The 16,040-nt window shown below is 44.7% G+C and overlaps 1 protein-coding gene across 2 annotated transcripts in view; it reads left to right on the top strand.

Moving 5' to 3' along the window:
- The window catches only part of DCDC2 (doublecortin domain containing 2), a 461,910-nt gene that overhangs the window by 435,411 nt on the left and 10,459 nt on the right, over positions 1-16,040 (top strand). For both annotated transcript variants that reach the window (XM_069218772.1, XM_069218774.1), the window contains one exon: positions 7,266-7,679. In XM_069218772.1, coding sequence (XP_069074873.1) covers positions 7,266-7,679 — 414 coding nt within the window. The remainder of the gene's footprint in view (positions 1-7,265; positions 7,680-16,040) is intronic.

Below are 16,040 nucleotides of genomic sequence, written 5' to 3'. Positions count from 1 at the left end.
GGCGCGGGCCATCAAATTTGCATTGTTGGAGACCACTTGGCTGGAGTTCTGAATGTGCGTGCGGACAGTCTCAGTCTGCACTTCTCAGCAGACCACGAGTGACTTCTTTTGGCCTGGAGGTGGTTCTTCACTTCTTCAGGTTATGGGGACACCTCAGATATACCTGTTTGCCAATCACGAGAATGCGCACTGTCTGTTGTTCTGCAGCCTCCAGTATCCAATGCGAGAAGCATTGGGGGATGTGTTTCAGTTGATCTGGAGCGCCCAGTTACTTTACGTGGTTTCCCCCCCATACTTTTGATTCCTCAAATTCTGACTAAGATTTGCCAAGACCGGGCCCAAGTCATATTAATAGCCCTGGATGGCCGCTAAGGGTGTGGTACACAGACCTTCTTCAACTCTCACTGTGCCCTTTTCTCCATCTCCCTCACAGGGAAGACCTCCTCTCGCAGTCGCAGGGGCAGGTTCTACACCCTACCTCCAGAGCTTGCATCTACATGTCTGGAGATTGAACAGGGCAACCTGAGTTTTTTTCTTTTCCCCCTAAAGTGGTGGATGTTTTTTTTTATCGGCCAGGAAACGCTCCATCAAGACAGTATATGCTGTTAAATAGGCTAAATTTATAACATGGTGTGCTGCAAAGAATGTTGATCCACTAAAGGCCCGATTATCAAACCTCTTGCAGTTCACACTTTCCCTGGTGCAACAGGGTTGTGTAGTTGTGATAGTGAAGGGCTATTTGTCTGCACTGTCAGCATTTATTTGCTTAGCCGATCAACCTTTCTTGTTTAAGTCTCCTATAATTTAGAGGTTTATGAAGAGGCTGCCTAATATGTATCCCCCCACTCAGTTTGTTATGCCCCAGTGGGACCTTAATTTAGTTTTAACATTTCTTATGGGTGCTCCACTTGAGCCATCGCATAGCTGCCCATTAAGATTTCTAACTTTTAAAAAGGTATTTGTTATAGCCATCACGTTGGCTAGACATGTTAGTGAGTTACAGGCTTTAAGTGGTAAAGCCCGGTTTACTACTTTGTATGCAGATAAAGTGGTGTTGAGAACCAGAGCTTGCTGCTTTCCTACCAAAGGTAGTGATTCCTTTCATCCTAGGGCAATCTATTACCCTTTCTACTTTTTTTATCCTGCTCCTCATCCTTCTAAGGAGGAAGAAAGGCTGCATTGTTTGAATCCAAAAAGGGCTTTGAGTTTCTATATCGATAGAACACATGATCTGAGGATCGATGATCAGTTGTTTATTGGCTATATGGGCACAATGAAGGGCAAGGCTGTCCACAAGAGGACATTATCCAGATGGATCATCCTCTGCATAAAGATCTGCTATGCCATGGTGAAGAAAGAGACACCTGGGGGGTCAGAGCCAGGATGGCGCCGAAGACGGACGCTCCTTGAAGAGCTCCGTTGCGGCCTCCGCCAAAGTATCCTTTAATAATATCCTACCCCTCTGGGACACTCCAAAGTGGAGGGCCGAAGCCCCCCACCTCCTTTTTAAGGGGGTCACCGTCCGGGAATGTCGGAAAACAAGTTGGTGCTCCTCTGTGGCTGCTGAGGCAGCGCAGCGGGTCTGGGCCTGGAGGCTTCCAGCGGGAGATCAGATAAGGGTGGGGTGCCCCGGAGGTGAGAGGCAGCTGAGGCTTGTACCCGCGGGTCGAGGATCTATCAGAGGGGTGCCCCTGGAGTGCCTGTCGCTGGAGGACTGCCCGGCCCCCGAGGGTATGCTGCAGAGGGATGAGGCGGTGAGGCGCGGTCCCTCCTCCCACTCCCGGCCTGTGACTGTCACCAAACGAGGTACCAGAGTCGGGGCTGCGAAAGATCTGAGGAGAGCGGGATACCCCGGATATGAAAGGCGGCCGGGACGAGGGCCCGAGCACGGGGTGGGTCTGTCTTGGGAGTGCCCGTTGCTGCATAACTGTCCGGCCTTGGTTGGAGTATTGCGGAGGGCCAAGACGGTGGGGATGCCCCCCGTCTCACTCCGACCATTGATTTTTGTGGTACTAGGTTACGGAACCGGGGCTGCAGAGCATTGCAGATCCGTTGCCCATAAAAAGTTGAGAATGGAAGAGAAGGAGGTGACCCCTGCATAACTAGCGGGCAACGATCGTTTGATGGAAATCAATGGGCCTTAAGAGCCTGTGGAGATGGGCACATCCCACGGACAGAAAATATTCTTCTTATCGGGAGAATGTGGGCCCCTGAAAAAGATTATGGCCCTCATTCTGACCCTGGCGGTCAAAGACCGCCAGGGCGGAGGACCGCGGGAGCACCGCCGACAGGCCGGCGGTGCTCCAATGGGGATTCCGACCGCGGCGGTAAAGCCGCGGTCGGACCGGCACCACTGGCGGGCTCCCGCCAGTGTACCGCCGCCCCATTGAATCCTCCACGGCGGCGCAGCTTGCTGCACCGCCGCAGGGATTCCGACCCCCCCTACCGCCATCCAGATCCCGGCGGTCCGACCGCCGGGATCCGGATGGCGGTAGGGGGGGTCGCGGGGCCCCTGGGGGCCCCTGCAGTGCCCATGCCACTGGCATGGGCATTGCAGGGGCCCCCGTAAGAGGGCCCCTACATGTATTTCACTGTCTGCTGCGCAGACAGTGAAATACGCGACGGGTGCAACTGCACCCGTCGCACAGCTTCCACTCCGCCGGCTCGATTCCGAGCCGGCTTCATCGTGGAAGCCTCTTTCCCGCTGGGCTGGCTGGCGGTCTGAAGGCGACCGCCCGCCAGCCCAGCGGGAAAGTCAGAATTACCGCCGCGGTCTTTCGACCGCGGAACGGTAACCTGACGGCGGGACTTTGGCGGGCGGCCTCCGCCGCCCGCCAAGGTCAGAATGAGGGCCTATATCTGTGCCCCGGCTGGAGAGGTGGGCACCATACATCAAGCTGAATACCTGGCAAGAGGGCTGTCGGACCACTCTGCTCTCGTGGTACGTCTGGGCGGAGGAGAGAAGGGACGTAGATTGCCCGCCACACAGGTGGCCTTGAAGGCCTGGATAAGAGCTACTAAGATGATGGGGTGGCATAGACGTCCCACTGAAGAGACCCCTCTTTGGGAGGGGGGATAGCTGTGAGAAATCAGGAAACTGAAAGGTTTCGAGTGCTGGGACCAAATTGGTATCTCAAACGTCAGGGATGTAATGGAGGAGGGGGATATTATGTCCTTTGCGTCCCTTCAAACTGAATATGCGCTGAGCAAAACACAGCTCTATCACTATACACGCTTGAGACAAGCATGGCGAGCGGATGGTCCCTGGGAGAGGGAATACCTGAGTGCACCCCTCTAGAAGATAGGCTATTAATGGGCAGTGTAGACGCTAAAGCGACATCCCTAACTTATAAAACTATTAATAGCAATACGCCAAATACACAGATAAATTTGCAAAGTAGGTGGGATGCAGAGCTGGGGACGCTGGAAGATATAGACTGGGAGGCGGCACTGATGTTCCCCAGAGAAGTGGAGATTAGATCACAACTTAGGCTGATTCCGTTTAAAATTTTACATACGGTATACTATGATAGACAACGACTATACGTGATGGGCGGGGTGAGACATCCAAACTGCATTAGAGGCTGTGGTAATGTTGGATCCTTCATCCATGTTTTGTGGGAATGTCCCAAGATCAAGGAGTTCTGGAGTAGGGTGAGAGATGAAGGGAGTACTATCAGCACAGATTCCCTTGGACCCCAAATGTGCTCTACTGGGAATACCTAATGATATTGACCTGCCCAGACGAAAGCTCATGTTTTGTGGACTGATGGTAGCCAAAAGGGACATTGCCTGCCTTTGGGGCTCTGAGACATGCCCCTCTGTCGGTGTGTGGAGTAGGGGGATGGAAGGGTTCATGATGGGGGAGAAGTGACGTACACAAATAGAGGATGCCCGTGGAAGGTCAAAAGGATATGGGGAGCATGGATGACGTATTATTCATTGGAGATATAACTGCTTGCCAAATATGGACTCCTAGGGTGATGAGAGGGTCACATCATAGTACATTGCAAAAGGAGAGACCTCTGCGCAGGATGAGAACACTGGAAAATCTGTACTTAGGGACCTCTCAACGCGCTGATGGGTTTTATGTCATGGTTTGGGTGGAGAGGAAGGGTGGGGGTTGTTGGATATATGTTTTTAGTTTAAGTGTTTTGCTAAGAGATTGCTACGAAATGTCTGAGTGGCTATGCTATGTTTTGGCTGAAACTCAAATAAAATAAAAATAAAAAAAAGAGCCACCTGAAGGTATTAGAGCTCATTCCACTAGAGCTAAGTCTTCCTGTGTTGGCATTTGTAAAGCAGCAACTTGGGCTTCCATCCACACTTTCACAAAGCACTATTACTTGGATTCCGAAGTGAGGAGGGCCGGTCATTTTTCCCTTTCTATTTTGCAGGATTTCTTGGTATAGCCAGACAGTGACCCACCCCCCTCCATGGGTGGAACTTCTTGGGGTCTATTCAAAAGGTGAGGAATCCACAGGTAGATGTATCTATCCGAAGAACAAGTTACTTACCTTTGGTAACATTTTTTCTGGTGGATACAGTATCTACCCGTGGATTTCTCACTGGTCCACATGGGGATCGCATGGAAAGGTCTGGGGGGCCACAAGGAGCCCAGCGGCAGTACTTTGAGTTTCACAGGTCTAAGATTTGCGAGGTCTCTGGGTAAAAATTGCTATGGGATAAATGCTAGTCACAAGCAATTTAAAGGTCCACTTACGACTATGGTGCTGAGCTGCACTATGTATTAGAGGGAAAGCCATTATTCCAAAGTAATTAAAAACTCAAACCCACAAAGGAGAATAAATAATTTATTGAAACTGTGTTTTAGTATTCACACAGCCTATATAGTTAAATAGAATATGCTAAATGTACCCTGCAAATGAATGTGTGAATGTTCATATTTTTCTTAGAGTATATCAAAACAATCCCCAATGCTTTTCAGACACTGGGTCTTTCATCTGGGGAAGCCCTATAAGCACCATTTACGCAAAGTATTTCTGAACAAAACAGAAAATGTGCCCATGATTAATTGAGGGCGCACAAAGTACTGTGAAATAAACAAAATGCTATGATCGTGTGCTCTCTCTCTAGTGTGTAAGACCAAACCTATTATAAACCATTTACCCTTAAGTGTTATGTCTATGGAGTAGAATAAAACAAAACCAATCATTGGATAAATACACATTGATAAGTGAACTAAAGCTCATATCCTAAGGCTCCAATAAAGACAAAACTGGTAACAATCATGACTAATGTTAAGTAGTTAAGATGAACATGAAAACATATTTAGGTACTCCCGCTTTCTTGCACAGCACTTTTTTCTCATGTGCCCTCCAGATTAAAAAAATAGCTATATTTTTTTCTCTATTTTCTCAGTTCCCTCCAGGGAATCTACAAACAGTGGAAACCTTAAGAATCCCCAGGATGTTGGAAAGAAGATGTGGATAACATTTGAAGGAAAAAAATGATGAAGGTTTAAGCGTAGGGCTTAGCCGTAGTACCAAGGGTGTGAAAAGCTTAGCATCCAATAGGTTAAAAGTGAAATAGGATTTCACTATTCAAGTAAAAGGCATCAAAAAGGCCAAAAAGCAATCTGCCTTCAATGAGGCGTTTAGCGTCAGGTACTGGCAAAATATTCCACTGGAGTTTTACATGTGAAAGGTGCACGTTTGGTATGACCCTCATGACCAATGTTCACAAGATTTGGCAGTCCAGTAAGACTATAATATAAACCCTCAAACCATGACTCTTCCTATGAAAGTTAGGATGCAGTCTCAACTATAAAGCAATATTTTATGTAGATATGCATTATAGTTTACATTTATATTTGACCCTTTCTGGCTGTGATGGATTTTTACTGCCACAAATTAGGCATTCAAATCTCCGGGAAATGTGGAAGGCATATCAAGCGGGATTCTTCCTGTCCCTGGGAATAATCATGTTCTCAGCTAACTCCCTCCTCTCTACCTCCTTACCCCACACCATATAACGTTCTAGCTTCTAATGACCCCTTAAGCTTTTTGTTTTACAGATGTTTGCTGCGAAGGCTAGATGAAATGTAAAAATTAGCATGAGTGCCTGTAAATAAAAGTGCTCCATGTTCGAAAGGCCCTTGTAAATGATAAAATGGAAAGAAGAGGTGTGCGCTGTCACCTGAATTTTAAAGATTCATTGTAACTTGGCTTTCTCAGTTGCCCAATCCTTTTTTGACTTAACATAATTAGCAACCTGGGCGCATTTGGGGTATATTTACTAACATTGCATGCAAAGCCGCCCAGCAAGTGAAGCTGCTGCACTGGTCTGCATGAAAGAGAGAGAGAGCGTAACAGCACCACATTTCAAAAGATATGGCACAGTTCTGCTCTCTCCTAGTGTTGGCGTATTTGTGGCAGCCTACCACCACTAAAGGCATACTTGAGTCATGGCGCAAGAGTGCCTGTGTTGCAATCAGGATAATTTATGTGCAGAGAGGTATACGTTCCTGAACAAAAGCTATCCTTTGAGGCTATTTCCTCTTTGTAAATGTGCTGCAGAATGCAGCAAATATGCAAAGATGAAATAGCACAGAGAATAAAGATGTTTCTCCTCCATATACCAGCGTCAGGTTGGTGCAAACCTATTTTTACAGGTAGATTTGCAAGAATAATGATGAAAGTGATAGGCAATATTGCCTAAAACTAATGTAGGGCCTTGCTTTCATTTCAAATGGATACATCCTACTCACTCACCATGTATATGGCAACAGTCACCAGAGTATGCAGGAGAGCAAACCTAATTACAAACTGTATGGAAATACTATTACCATCCTGAAGTTATAGATCAATAAAAATTGGTACAACAAACCATTCTGATTCACTTAGGCAAGTAAATGCTACTAGCATTATAATGTATTTGTTGTGTGAAGTGTATCTAACCATTTTGGTGCTATGTAGTGCCGGCAATGTTGGAAAATTACACAGCCAGGACTTCAATAAGCTGGGAGTGGTATATGTAAATGTATCAGAGAACTGCTGTCACCTTGGGAATTTAAAAGAGTAAACACATTATTGGGAGTATACTGACTGTTGTACGTTTGTAAACGGCACTAGCACATGATGAGTAATTTAGTAAGTGGGCATTAGAAATTACAAGTATGAATCTATGTATCTTTGTTTTTGGCTATGTGCTTAACTTTGAGTATTAATTGTGGTAGACCTTTGATTTTTTTCTGATGATACACTGTAGATACCCCTTTTAATGTACATTTCTTGTTTCTTTAGAGAACAGCAGAAACAGTGGAAGAAGAAAATGGCTTATTAGATGAAGAGGCAGACGAACTTGTGGATACAGAAGATAAAGAGAATGATGCTGAGGAACTGGAGGAAGACGGTGAGGGTCAAGTTGCCTTTGAAGAGGAGAATGAAGACGTAGAAGATCCTGAAGAGGAAGAAAATGAACTGAGAGACTCTGATGTTATTAATGGAGAAGAAGCAGATGAGGAAAAAATACAAGATAATTCTGAGGATGCAGAAAATGAGGAGGAAAACCTGGATGAGCAGGAGGAAGAAGAACCAGAACACTTGAACTCAGAACCAGCTGAAGGCAGTGGAGATGAAGATGAACCCACAACAACCCAAAATGGTTTTCATCCAGATACAGAAAACTTCGATGAAACCAAAGACAATGAAAGTGAGGTATGAAAACTGTTCCTGAAAACATATGCATTGGAGATCTAAGCAAACCAATCAAGAAAGAGTTTGTAATCTCAGAACATATATTTATAGGTCAGGTTTACTATTCATAAACTATGAATAGCTAGTAAATGATGAGATTGAATAATAGACACAAGAACTAAGGTCAAATATCTTGGTGGCCAATTAGCAGTATTTCTAATGCTGGAAGCTTTGAAATGTTTCTGTCTATCTCAAGTGAGCAGGAAGTGTGTGATAAAGCAGGCAGAAATAGACAGATTTTGGTCTTGCACAGCCAGTCAATAATATGAGTCAATGGTAAGTGGCACTCACATGGCATATAGCCTGAGCCAAAACAAATAGAGCATAAGGAGGGTAGTGGTTAGTAGCTAATGCTATTGATAGGTACCGATTTCAAGCTTGTAATACTCTCTCTCTCTCATGACCCGCTACAGTTAGTCCATTTTAAGAAAGCTTCCACAGAGGGTGTATACACTAATTTAAAGACTGCATCCAGTATGATTGGCTGGCCTGCTTCCTTTATTCCCCTGAATGTGCTCATTAACTTGTATTGCCTTTGACAAGGACTTTGATGACTTTCAAATGCCCATTCAAAAATGGTCCTGAGTCAAGACCAAGTACACATTATGAAGGGTAAAGACAAATGACAGCTGTGAATGGCAGGTCCATAAGAGCTACATGGCTTTTAGCACCTAACATCCACACACTCTGACACCCTTGTTGCAGTCTGTGTTGAACTTTGATATTAAGGCCCATATTTATACTATTGTAGCGCTGCATTTGCGTCATTTTTTTACGCAAAAGCGGCACAAACTTGCAAAATACAATTGTATTTTGTAAGTTTGTGCAGTTTTTCCATCAAAAAGCAGCGCAAATGCGGCACTAAAAAAGTATAAATATTGTCCCATGTCCCATAGGTCTGAGTCAAGAAGTTTGTTCTTTACAAGATGACATTGCATTTGAATAGTTACTGTTTGAGTTTGCAAAATTGTTCTAAAGTAGTAGTGTGCAAAATAATAGTTAGTGAAATATAAAATAACACATGTGAGACACATCCACACAGGTGGAGCAAAACATGCCATACCAACATCACTGGTTACATTTTATACTGAAAATAAATAAGCAAAACACTTCATTTTGAGGTGTGACTCAGTGTTCAGAATTTCTAGCTTCCCGCGAAGTCCCAATGAGGACTCATTTGAAGCTTTAAGCCCAGTCTGGGCTCCAGGAGGTTGGATACATTCACTCAAATGTCACCCCTTGTCACTTTCTGCTCATGGATTATAGGAATGGCCAGAGCACTTCTTCTGTATTAAGAAGACAAGGGTATGGGTGACCTGCTGTCCACCTGGTTGCCCTTCCCGGATGGTTAAAGGGTCCTGGAAACCCCATACTATTGACTAGAAGGCTAGTCCCTTTGCTCAGTGGGTTAGAAAGGTCTGCTTGGGCCTCAGGCCAGACAGAGTACTGGTGGAGCACACCTGGGATCCATGTTTGCCTTCTTTGTGAGGCAGAAAAGACCTGACTGGGCCCTGCGTCAGAGCTTTGGTGAGTCTTGAGTGAGGACCCCAGGACATGAGTCTCAGACTGTCCTGAATGGGATTCCACAGGCCCAGGGAGGATGCTCCTGATTCACCTGCATAAAAACACCTGACTAGGCCTACAGTCAGGACTCAAGTGGGGCAATAGTCAGGGATCTCTAAGTCACAATGTATATGGGACAGGGCTTCACAGTGTCCGATCCAGCAAGTCAGGGTTGCAATCCCCACACCCTGGGCTCCCTTTGCCTGCCCCCCTGTGTCAATTAGACCACAGGACAGGGTTACAGAGGCACCGACACAGCTCCTCTGCTTGGCCAGGTTAAGAAGCTCTGACCCGGCCCCAGGTCAGAACCCCAACTGGCCTGGAGGTAAAAGACCCAGCCCTGTGCTCCATTCCCCTGCCTGCCCTGTACCTTAGAGCCCAGGATGGAGTCCTGTAGGCCCGTGGAGGTCTCAGCTTCTTGGCCAGGGGAAGTCGCTCTGACTGGGCCCTGTGCTACAGCTTTGTCAGGATACTGGGGTGAAGCCCATGGACCTGCGCTCCATTCTCAATACCACAGTGTGGCAAAGTGCCCAGGACAGGGTCCAGGAGGCCCATGGAGGTCTCCCCTGCTTGGCCGGATTAGGAAACTCTAACTGGGCCCTAGGTCAGAGATCTGGCTTGGCCTGATGTGGAATTCCCAAGCCCTGGGTTTCATTTCTGGTCCTGCAGTGTCACAAAGTGCCTGAGACAGGATGCCGCAGATCCATGGTGTCTCTCCTGCTTTGCTGGGTTTAGAAACTTTGACAAGCCCCAAGTCCCAGGCCTGGGGTGGAAGCTTCTGACCTGGGCTCCATTCCCCCACCCATCTTGTTGAAAAGATGTACGTGTCAAAAACAAACAACAGATGAATTAATGACATAAAAGATCCTGGAGCTGCTGATTGATAGAGCAAAACGATGTAGGTGGCTATTATATAGAGAACCTTATTTAGGAAATAGTTAAAGTGAGATAAGAAATTTTATGGTTTCATCAGAGGTTGTCAGGAAATGTCGCCACAATATAATAATGTTGCTGTTATTGAGGTAGCACTACAAATATCACCCCCTTCAAGAAAAATGTATGCTTTACTACTTTGATGGAAACTTAAAAAATGTGGCAACATTTAATTGACAACTAATTAATCAGCAAGGTCTAACAAATGTATACTGAATTGTAAGCTTAGTTGCTTGAACTATTGATCTACATTAAGTTTCGCACTGAAATTCATAATTGAATTTAGATAAATGTTGTTAATATTAGCATTGGATAGTAATACAGAGTGTGACATTAAAACATAGTATGAGAAAGTAGTTAAATGTTAGTGTCGATTTTAAGATCTATTGGTATAGTTAAGAGTGATTTTAGGTTGCATTATGCAATACTGAAACAGTCACTGTGTTAGACCTGACAACCTTAGGGTGATCACCCCCCAACTTTTTGCCTGCCTCTCCCCACTTTTCTGACACCATTTTTGCTGGTTTTCGGACTTTGCGCACTTTACCGCTGCTAACCAATGCTAAAGTGCATATGCTCTCTCCCTTAAACATGGTAAAATTGATCCATTCCCAATTGCCATATTTGATTTACTTGTAAGTCCCTAGTAAAAGTGCAGTAGAAGTCCCCAGGGTCTGTAAATTAAATGCTACTAGTGGGCCTGCAGCACTGGTTGTGCCACCCACATAAGTAGCGCCATAACCATGTCTCAGTCCTGCCATTGCAACGCCTGTGTGTGCAGTTTCACTGCCACTTCGACTTGGCATTTAAAAGTACTTGCCAAGCCTTAAACTCCCCTTTTTATACATATAAGTCACACCTGAGGTAGGCCCTAGGTAACCCATAGGGCAGGGTGCTCTGTAGGTAAAAGGCAGGACATATACATGTGTGTTCTATATGTCCTAGTAGTGGAAGACTCCTAAATTCGTTACCCGCTATTGTGAGGCCTGCTCCTTTCATAGAGTAGCATTAGGTCTGCCTTCATATACTGTTTGAGTGGTAGATTTTGATCAGAAAGGGTAGACAGTTCATGTTTAGTATGGCCAGAATGGTAATTGAAAATGCTGCTTTTTGGTGAGGTTGGATTTTATATTACTATATTATAAATGCCACTTTTAGAAAGTGAGCATTTCCCTGCACTTAAAGTCCATTTGTGCCTTACAGTCTGTCTCCAGTCAACGTCTGGGCTGGACTGGTTGACAGCTTACTTGTGCATTTCCCCCAGACAACCACAAACACAGGATACTCATCTGCATCCTGAATGGGGCTTCTTGAGCTGGAAGGGTGACACTTACATTCCAAAGGCTAGTGGCCTGCCCTTACCCAATGGACTGTCAAACCCTCTACTAGGACTCTGGCAGACAGACCTGTACTGAAAGGGGACCTTGTGCACTTCAAAACCACTCTTTGAAGTCTCCTCCATTTCAAGGGCAATTTTGGGTATATAAACTGGCTTTCTGACTCCACCAAATCAGACACTTCTGGGCCTGAACCTGCAACCTGTCAAGAGGAACTGCCTGGCTACCCAAAGGACTCACCTGGACTTCTTTGATGTGAAGGACTGCTGCCCTGCTGTTGCCTTTGCTGGCCTCTGTCTTTGCTAAGAAGTGCTCTCCAAGGGCTTGGATTGAGCTTGTCTCCTGTTTTCTGAAGTTTCAGGGGCAAAAAGATTTCATCTCTTCAGGGAAATTCCTTGTGTGCCGAAAATTGACGCACAGCCTGCCGGAAACGACACACTGCCTTGCGACGAGAAAATCAACGCACAGCCGAACAAGAACGACGCAGCCTGACTTCCCGAGTGAAGATCGATGCAGCGCCTGCGTTGCAACCGGAAATTCGATGCACAGCCCTACTGGATCAATGCATAGCCTTGCCAGAACGATGCAGCCCGACTTCCTGAGTGAAGAATCGATGCATCGCCTGCCGTGCGACTGATAATTCGACGCATCACCTACTGTATCAATGCAATGCCTATCACTTCGTCCTGCAGGCCCAGGATTTCCACGCATCGTCCCTGGGTGTCAAAAAATCCCCGCATCTCAGTGAGGAACCAAGGCTGGAAATCGTGGCAAAGCCCATTGCAGCTTGGAAAAAAACAATGCATCTTCTGTGCTGCGTCAGAAAATCCAACGCACACCTTATTTTTCCACGCATCTCCTTCTCTGCTGTCTCCGTGCATGATAATTTTGATGCAAATCATGTACTTTGTGCAAACAAGAGACAACTGTTGATTTTTAAGATTTAAGACTCTTTTTAATCTTGCAAAAGTGATATTTCAACTTGTGCTTATTGAATCTATATCATTTTGACCTTAAATTAACTAGATAAATATCATATATTTTTCTAAACCTGTGTGGTGTATTTTTGTGGTGTTTTCACTGATTTATTGCACAAATACTTTACACGTTGCCTTCTAAGTTAAGCCTGACTGCTCAGTGCCAAACTACCAGAGGGTGGCACAGGATAATTTGGATTGTGTGCGATTTACCCTGATTAGGATTGTGGTCCCTATTTGGGCAAGGGTGTATACCTCTGCCAACTAGAGACACCATTTCTAACACACTGCAAGAAAGAATATGCATTAGAATGTTTTGCAATCTACATGCACATAATAACGAAAGGTCACATTATTTTATGCTAATCATATACTAACAAAATATTACTTATCACAGGACATTTTTAATACGAGGATCTAGGAGTGATGTAAGAAATAAGCAATATAAAATTGCCATGGAGCTAATGGGGGGGTGTACTGTCTCTTTTCAATATGTTATTCATGTTTCTGTGAGAGCATTTTGAAGTGTAGCCACACTCAAGAACAGACTGTATGTTGTTGGAATCAAGATCAATTTGAGGCTGATGAACATCAATAATAACCCAGAATGTACATCTGCATGAATTTAAAAGCATATCCAAATGCTGTGTCTTCTAATTAGTGACACACATGCATGGATGAATAAGATTCCCACTATCCCTACCTATGATCTATCGAACCCACAGCCATGGGAACATATTTGGCAGAATCAGCAGGGAAAACAGACCATGTTCAGCTTAATCCTAGTCGGGCACTGTGAAGGGACACAAGGGGTGTAGAATAAATTGTAGACCCTCCGGCTCACAGTGAAATATCACTGCTCTTAATGTTTTTTTTTACTTAGCCTGTGGGGCTCTTGCCTCTGGCTCCAAACACTGGGCACTTGCCAGGTGCAACCTGTTCCAGGGACAATGGCAAGTAGGTAGTTTGAATGGGGGGTACACATGTCAAACCAAAAACACAGGTGCCCTAATAGTGAGCTCAGGGAGAGCAGAAACCTTCCAGAGTGCAGAAGGGGAAAAGACTGCTTGATCTTGATTTATAGTATGAATACAGACCATGATAGCAGGGCCTTGTGATCCTTCTCATTTTTTGTGCTTCAAGCAGGAAGTGTCAGGATAGTTACCACATGGATAACCGGCATGTGATAGCTAAGCATTCATAGCGATGCCCTTTTTTGATCCTTTGATGTTGGCCCTTCCAGTCACTGTGACTAAGAATCCACGTAGTGTTGGATTCTTCACCTACCAATAGGAAATATGGGCTGGGTTTACACTGTCATGAGACAGGTTAGTACCCTACAGACGTTGTACTGTTGCAATAGTGATCCTGATTAGTACGAGAGGAACTGCAGGTTCAGCCATTTGGTGTATGTGTTTGGCTGAGGAGCAAATGGGATAAAGCTACCATCTGTGGGATTGTGACTGCACACCTCTAAGTCAGAATCCCCCCTAAATTGTAATGACACAGCACTACTGCAGAGCCTCAAATAACTTGGAATAGCCAGTCTCTGGGCTGGGGCGTAGCGTCCATGGATTAGATCCGGAACACAGAAAGAAAGGGACTACCTCCATCGCCATTAGTGCAATGCATGTTTGTGGGGTGCCTGGTGCTTGATCGTTTGTAGACAGCCCAATTCTGGGTCAGAGTTTTGTAAGTAGCAGAGCAGCTACTGCACTGTGATCTACAGAAAGTAATTCTCTAAACCAAGCTTTTCTGTCTGTCCTTGGAAGGCCTCCTCCAGCATTCCTTTGCTGCTGGTCAGAATCACGTATTGGCTAAAATGTCACCACTGACATTTCATTCTAAAGGCTGATGCAGCCAATGGAGCAATTTGGTTGTGGCAACTCAATGAACCATGTCACCAGCCAAGTAGGCCTAATTTAAATTTTGCAAACCCCCAGTATAAATTTCAGGAACAGGTATCAATATTTGTGACTAATTTATGTGACTGAAAAATGCTGCGTTTCTAAAAAATATTCAGGCCATGTTTTATAGTTCCAAAAAGAGTTTTTGAGTGATTTGAGTAGGAATTAATTAGATTTGGGCATTTCTTAGCTTCAGGATTACTATGCACAACACACAACACTGTTGGGATTGATCGGTACAGGGAGTGTGATGTTTAACTAATTAGAGAGAACTTTTCAACAGAATAGATGGTAAAATACAAGAATGAAATTTACTAAGTCACTAAAAGAAATCAAATGCCACATTACATAAGTCACAACTTCTAAGCAACAATACAAGAACAGTTAAAATACCTCCACCTCCTAGATCAGAAGCTATAAACCCAAACATATACACATGTGTACTCATCATCAGTTGGACAAAGGCTTACTAAAGACAGTGCTGCATAATTGAGTGCACAAAACCTACATTTTTTCTGACCATGCACTATCTGTAACCCCTACACACTTGAGAAGTTGAATTCCACCCTCTCAGGGTGTGGAAACCATTCCTTTCTTACTCATTTGAATATCAATCCTTCGGGATGTGCCTTAGCACCCACAATATTACTAACACTCATTAAAAACTGTTTTGCACTTCTACTCACAGGGTTGTGAAATTACACCACAAAATATTCATTAAAGTTATATGCAGGTCCCCTCTCAAAAATAGTACTCACTAAGAAATCTTGCTAAACTCTTGTTAGGATGTGGAGTAACCTCCCACAGCAGGCAACACTAAAATTACCATTCACAGCAATACACCATGCTTTCATGCACAAGGCACACCTCAGCAATAAACCACTATTCTGTGTGGCACATCTCCCTGCAATGAAGAACTATGCTTAGGCACTTGTGTCACTTCTGTACAGTTGGTCAACTGTGCCCTGATTCAAAGACCACCTCATAATGCTTGAAAACCACTGATCCGGTAGCACACACATGATTTAAATAATCATGAAAAATTAGTAGTCTGTGACACTCTTACCCACACAACTCCACAAACTTCACTCTTACTAGAAAAATAAAATCACAGGTTTTATACTTCTCACTCTTCACAGCATTGCACATGTAAAATAATCATCTCTGTAACTATCATTAAGTGTCACACATCTCCGGCCCCAATATGATTCCATTCATACATATTTGCATATATTTGTTTAATATTTCTATAGCTGCCTTGCAACCCACAATGGTTCTCTTACACATTCCTCCTATATGGCATAGTAGTTTATTGATCTAAAATAACCCTTTTAATGACCTTGCTGTGCTGCCCTGCATCACAGGGAAAGGGCAGAAATGTGCTGTGTTTACAAGGTATGGCACATTTCTGTCCTCTCCCCCTGCTCTGGTGCACAATAGGCTTCATATCGCTGACACAGGCATCACTGCACCATGGTGCAAGGATGCCTGCATTGCACACATGATTGTTTCTGTGCAAGAAGGGATACCTTCCTGCACAAAAAAGAATCAATGGAGGGATTTTCCTATTTCTATGTATGCTGCATGATGCAGCACACACATAAA

This window comes from Pleurodeles waltl, chromosome 2_1, assembly GCF_031143425.1.
Source record: "Pleurodeles waltl isolate 20211129_DDA chromosome 2_1, aPleWal1.hap1.20221129, whole genome shotgun sequence".
Lineage (NCBI taxonomy): Eukaryota > Metazoa > Chordata > Amphibia > Caudata > Salamandridae > Pleurodeles > Pleurodeles waltl.
The sequence above is the reverse complement of the archived record's forward strand: the minus strand, read 5'-3'. Positions and strand labels throughout refer to the sequence as shown.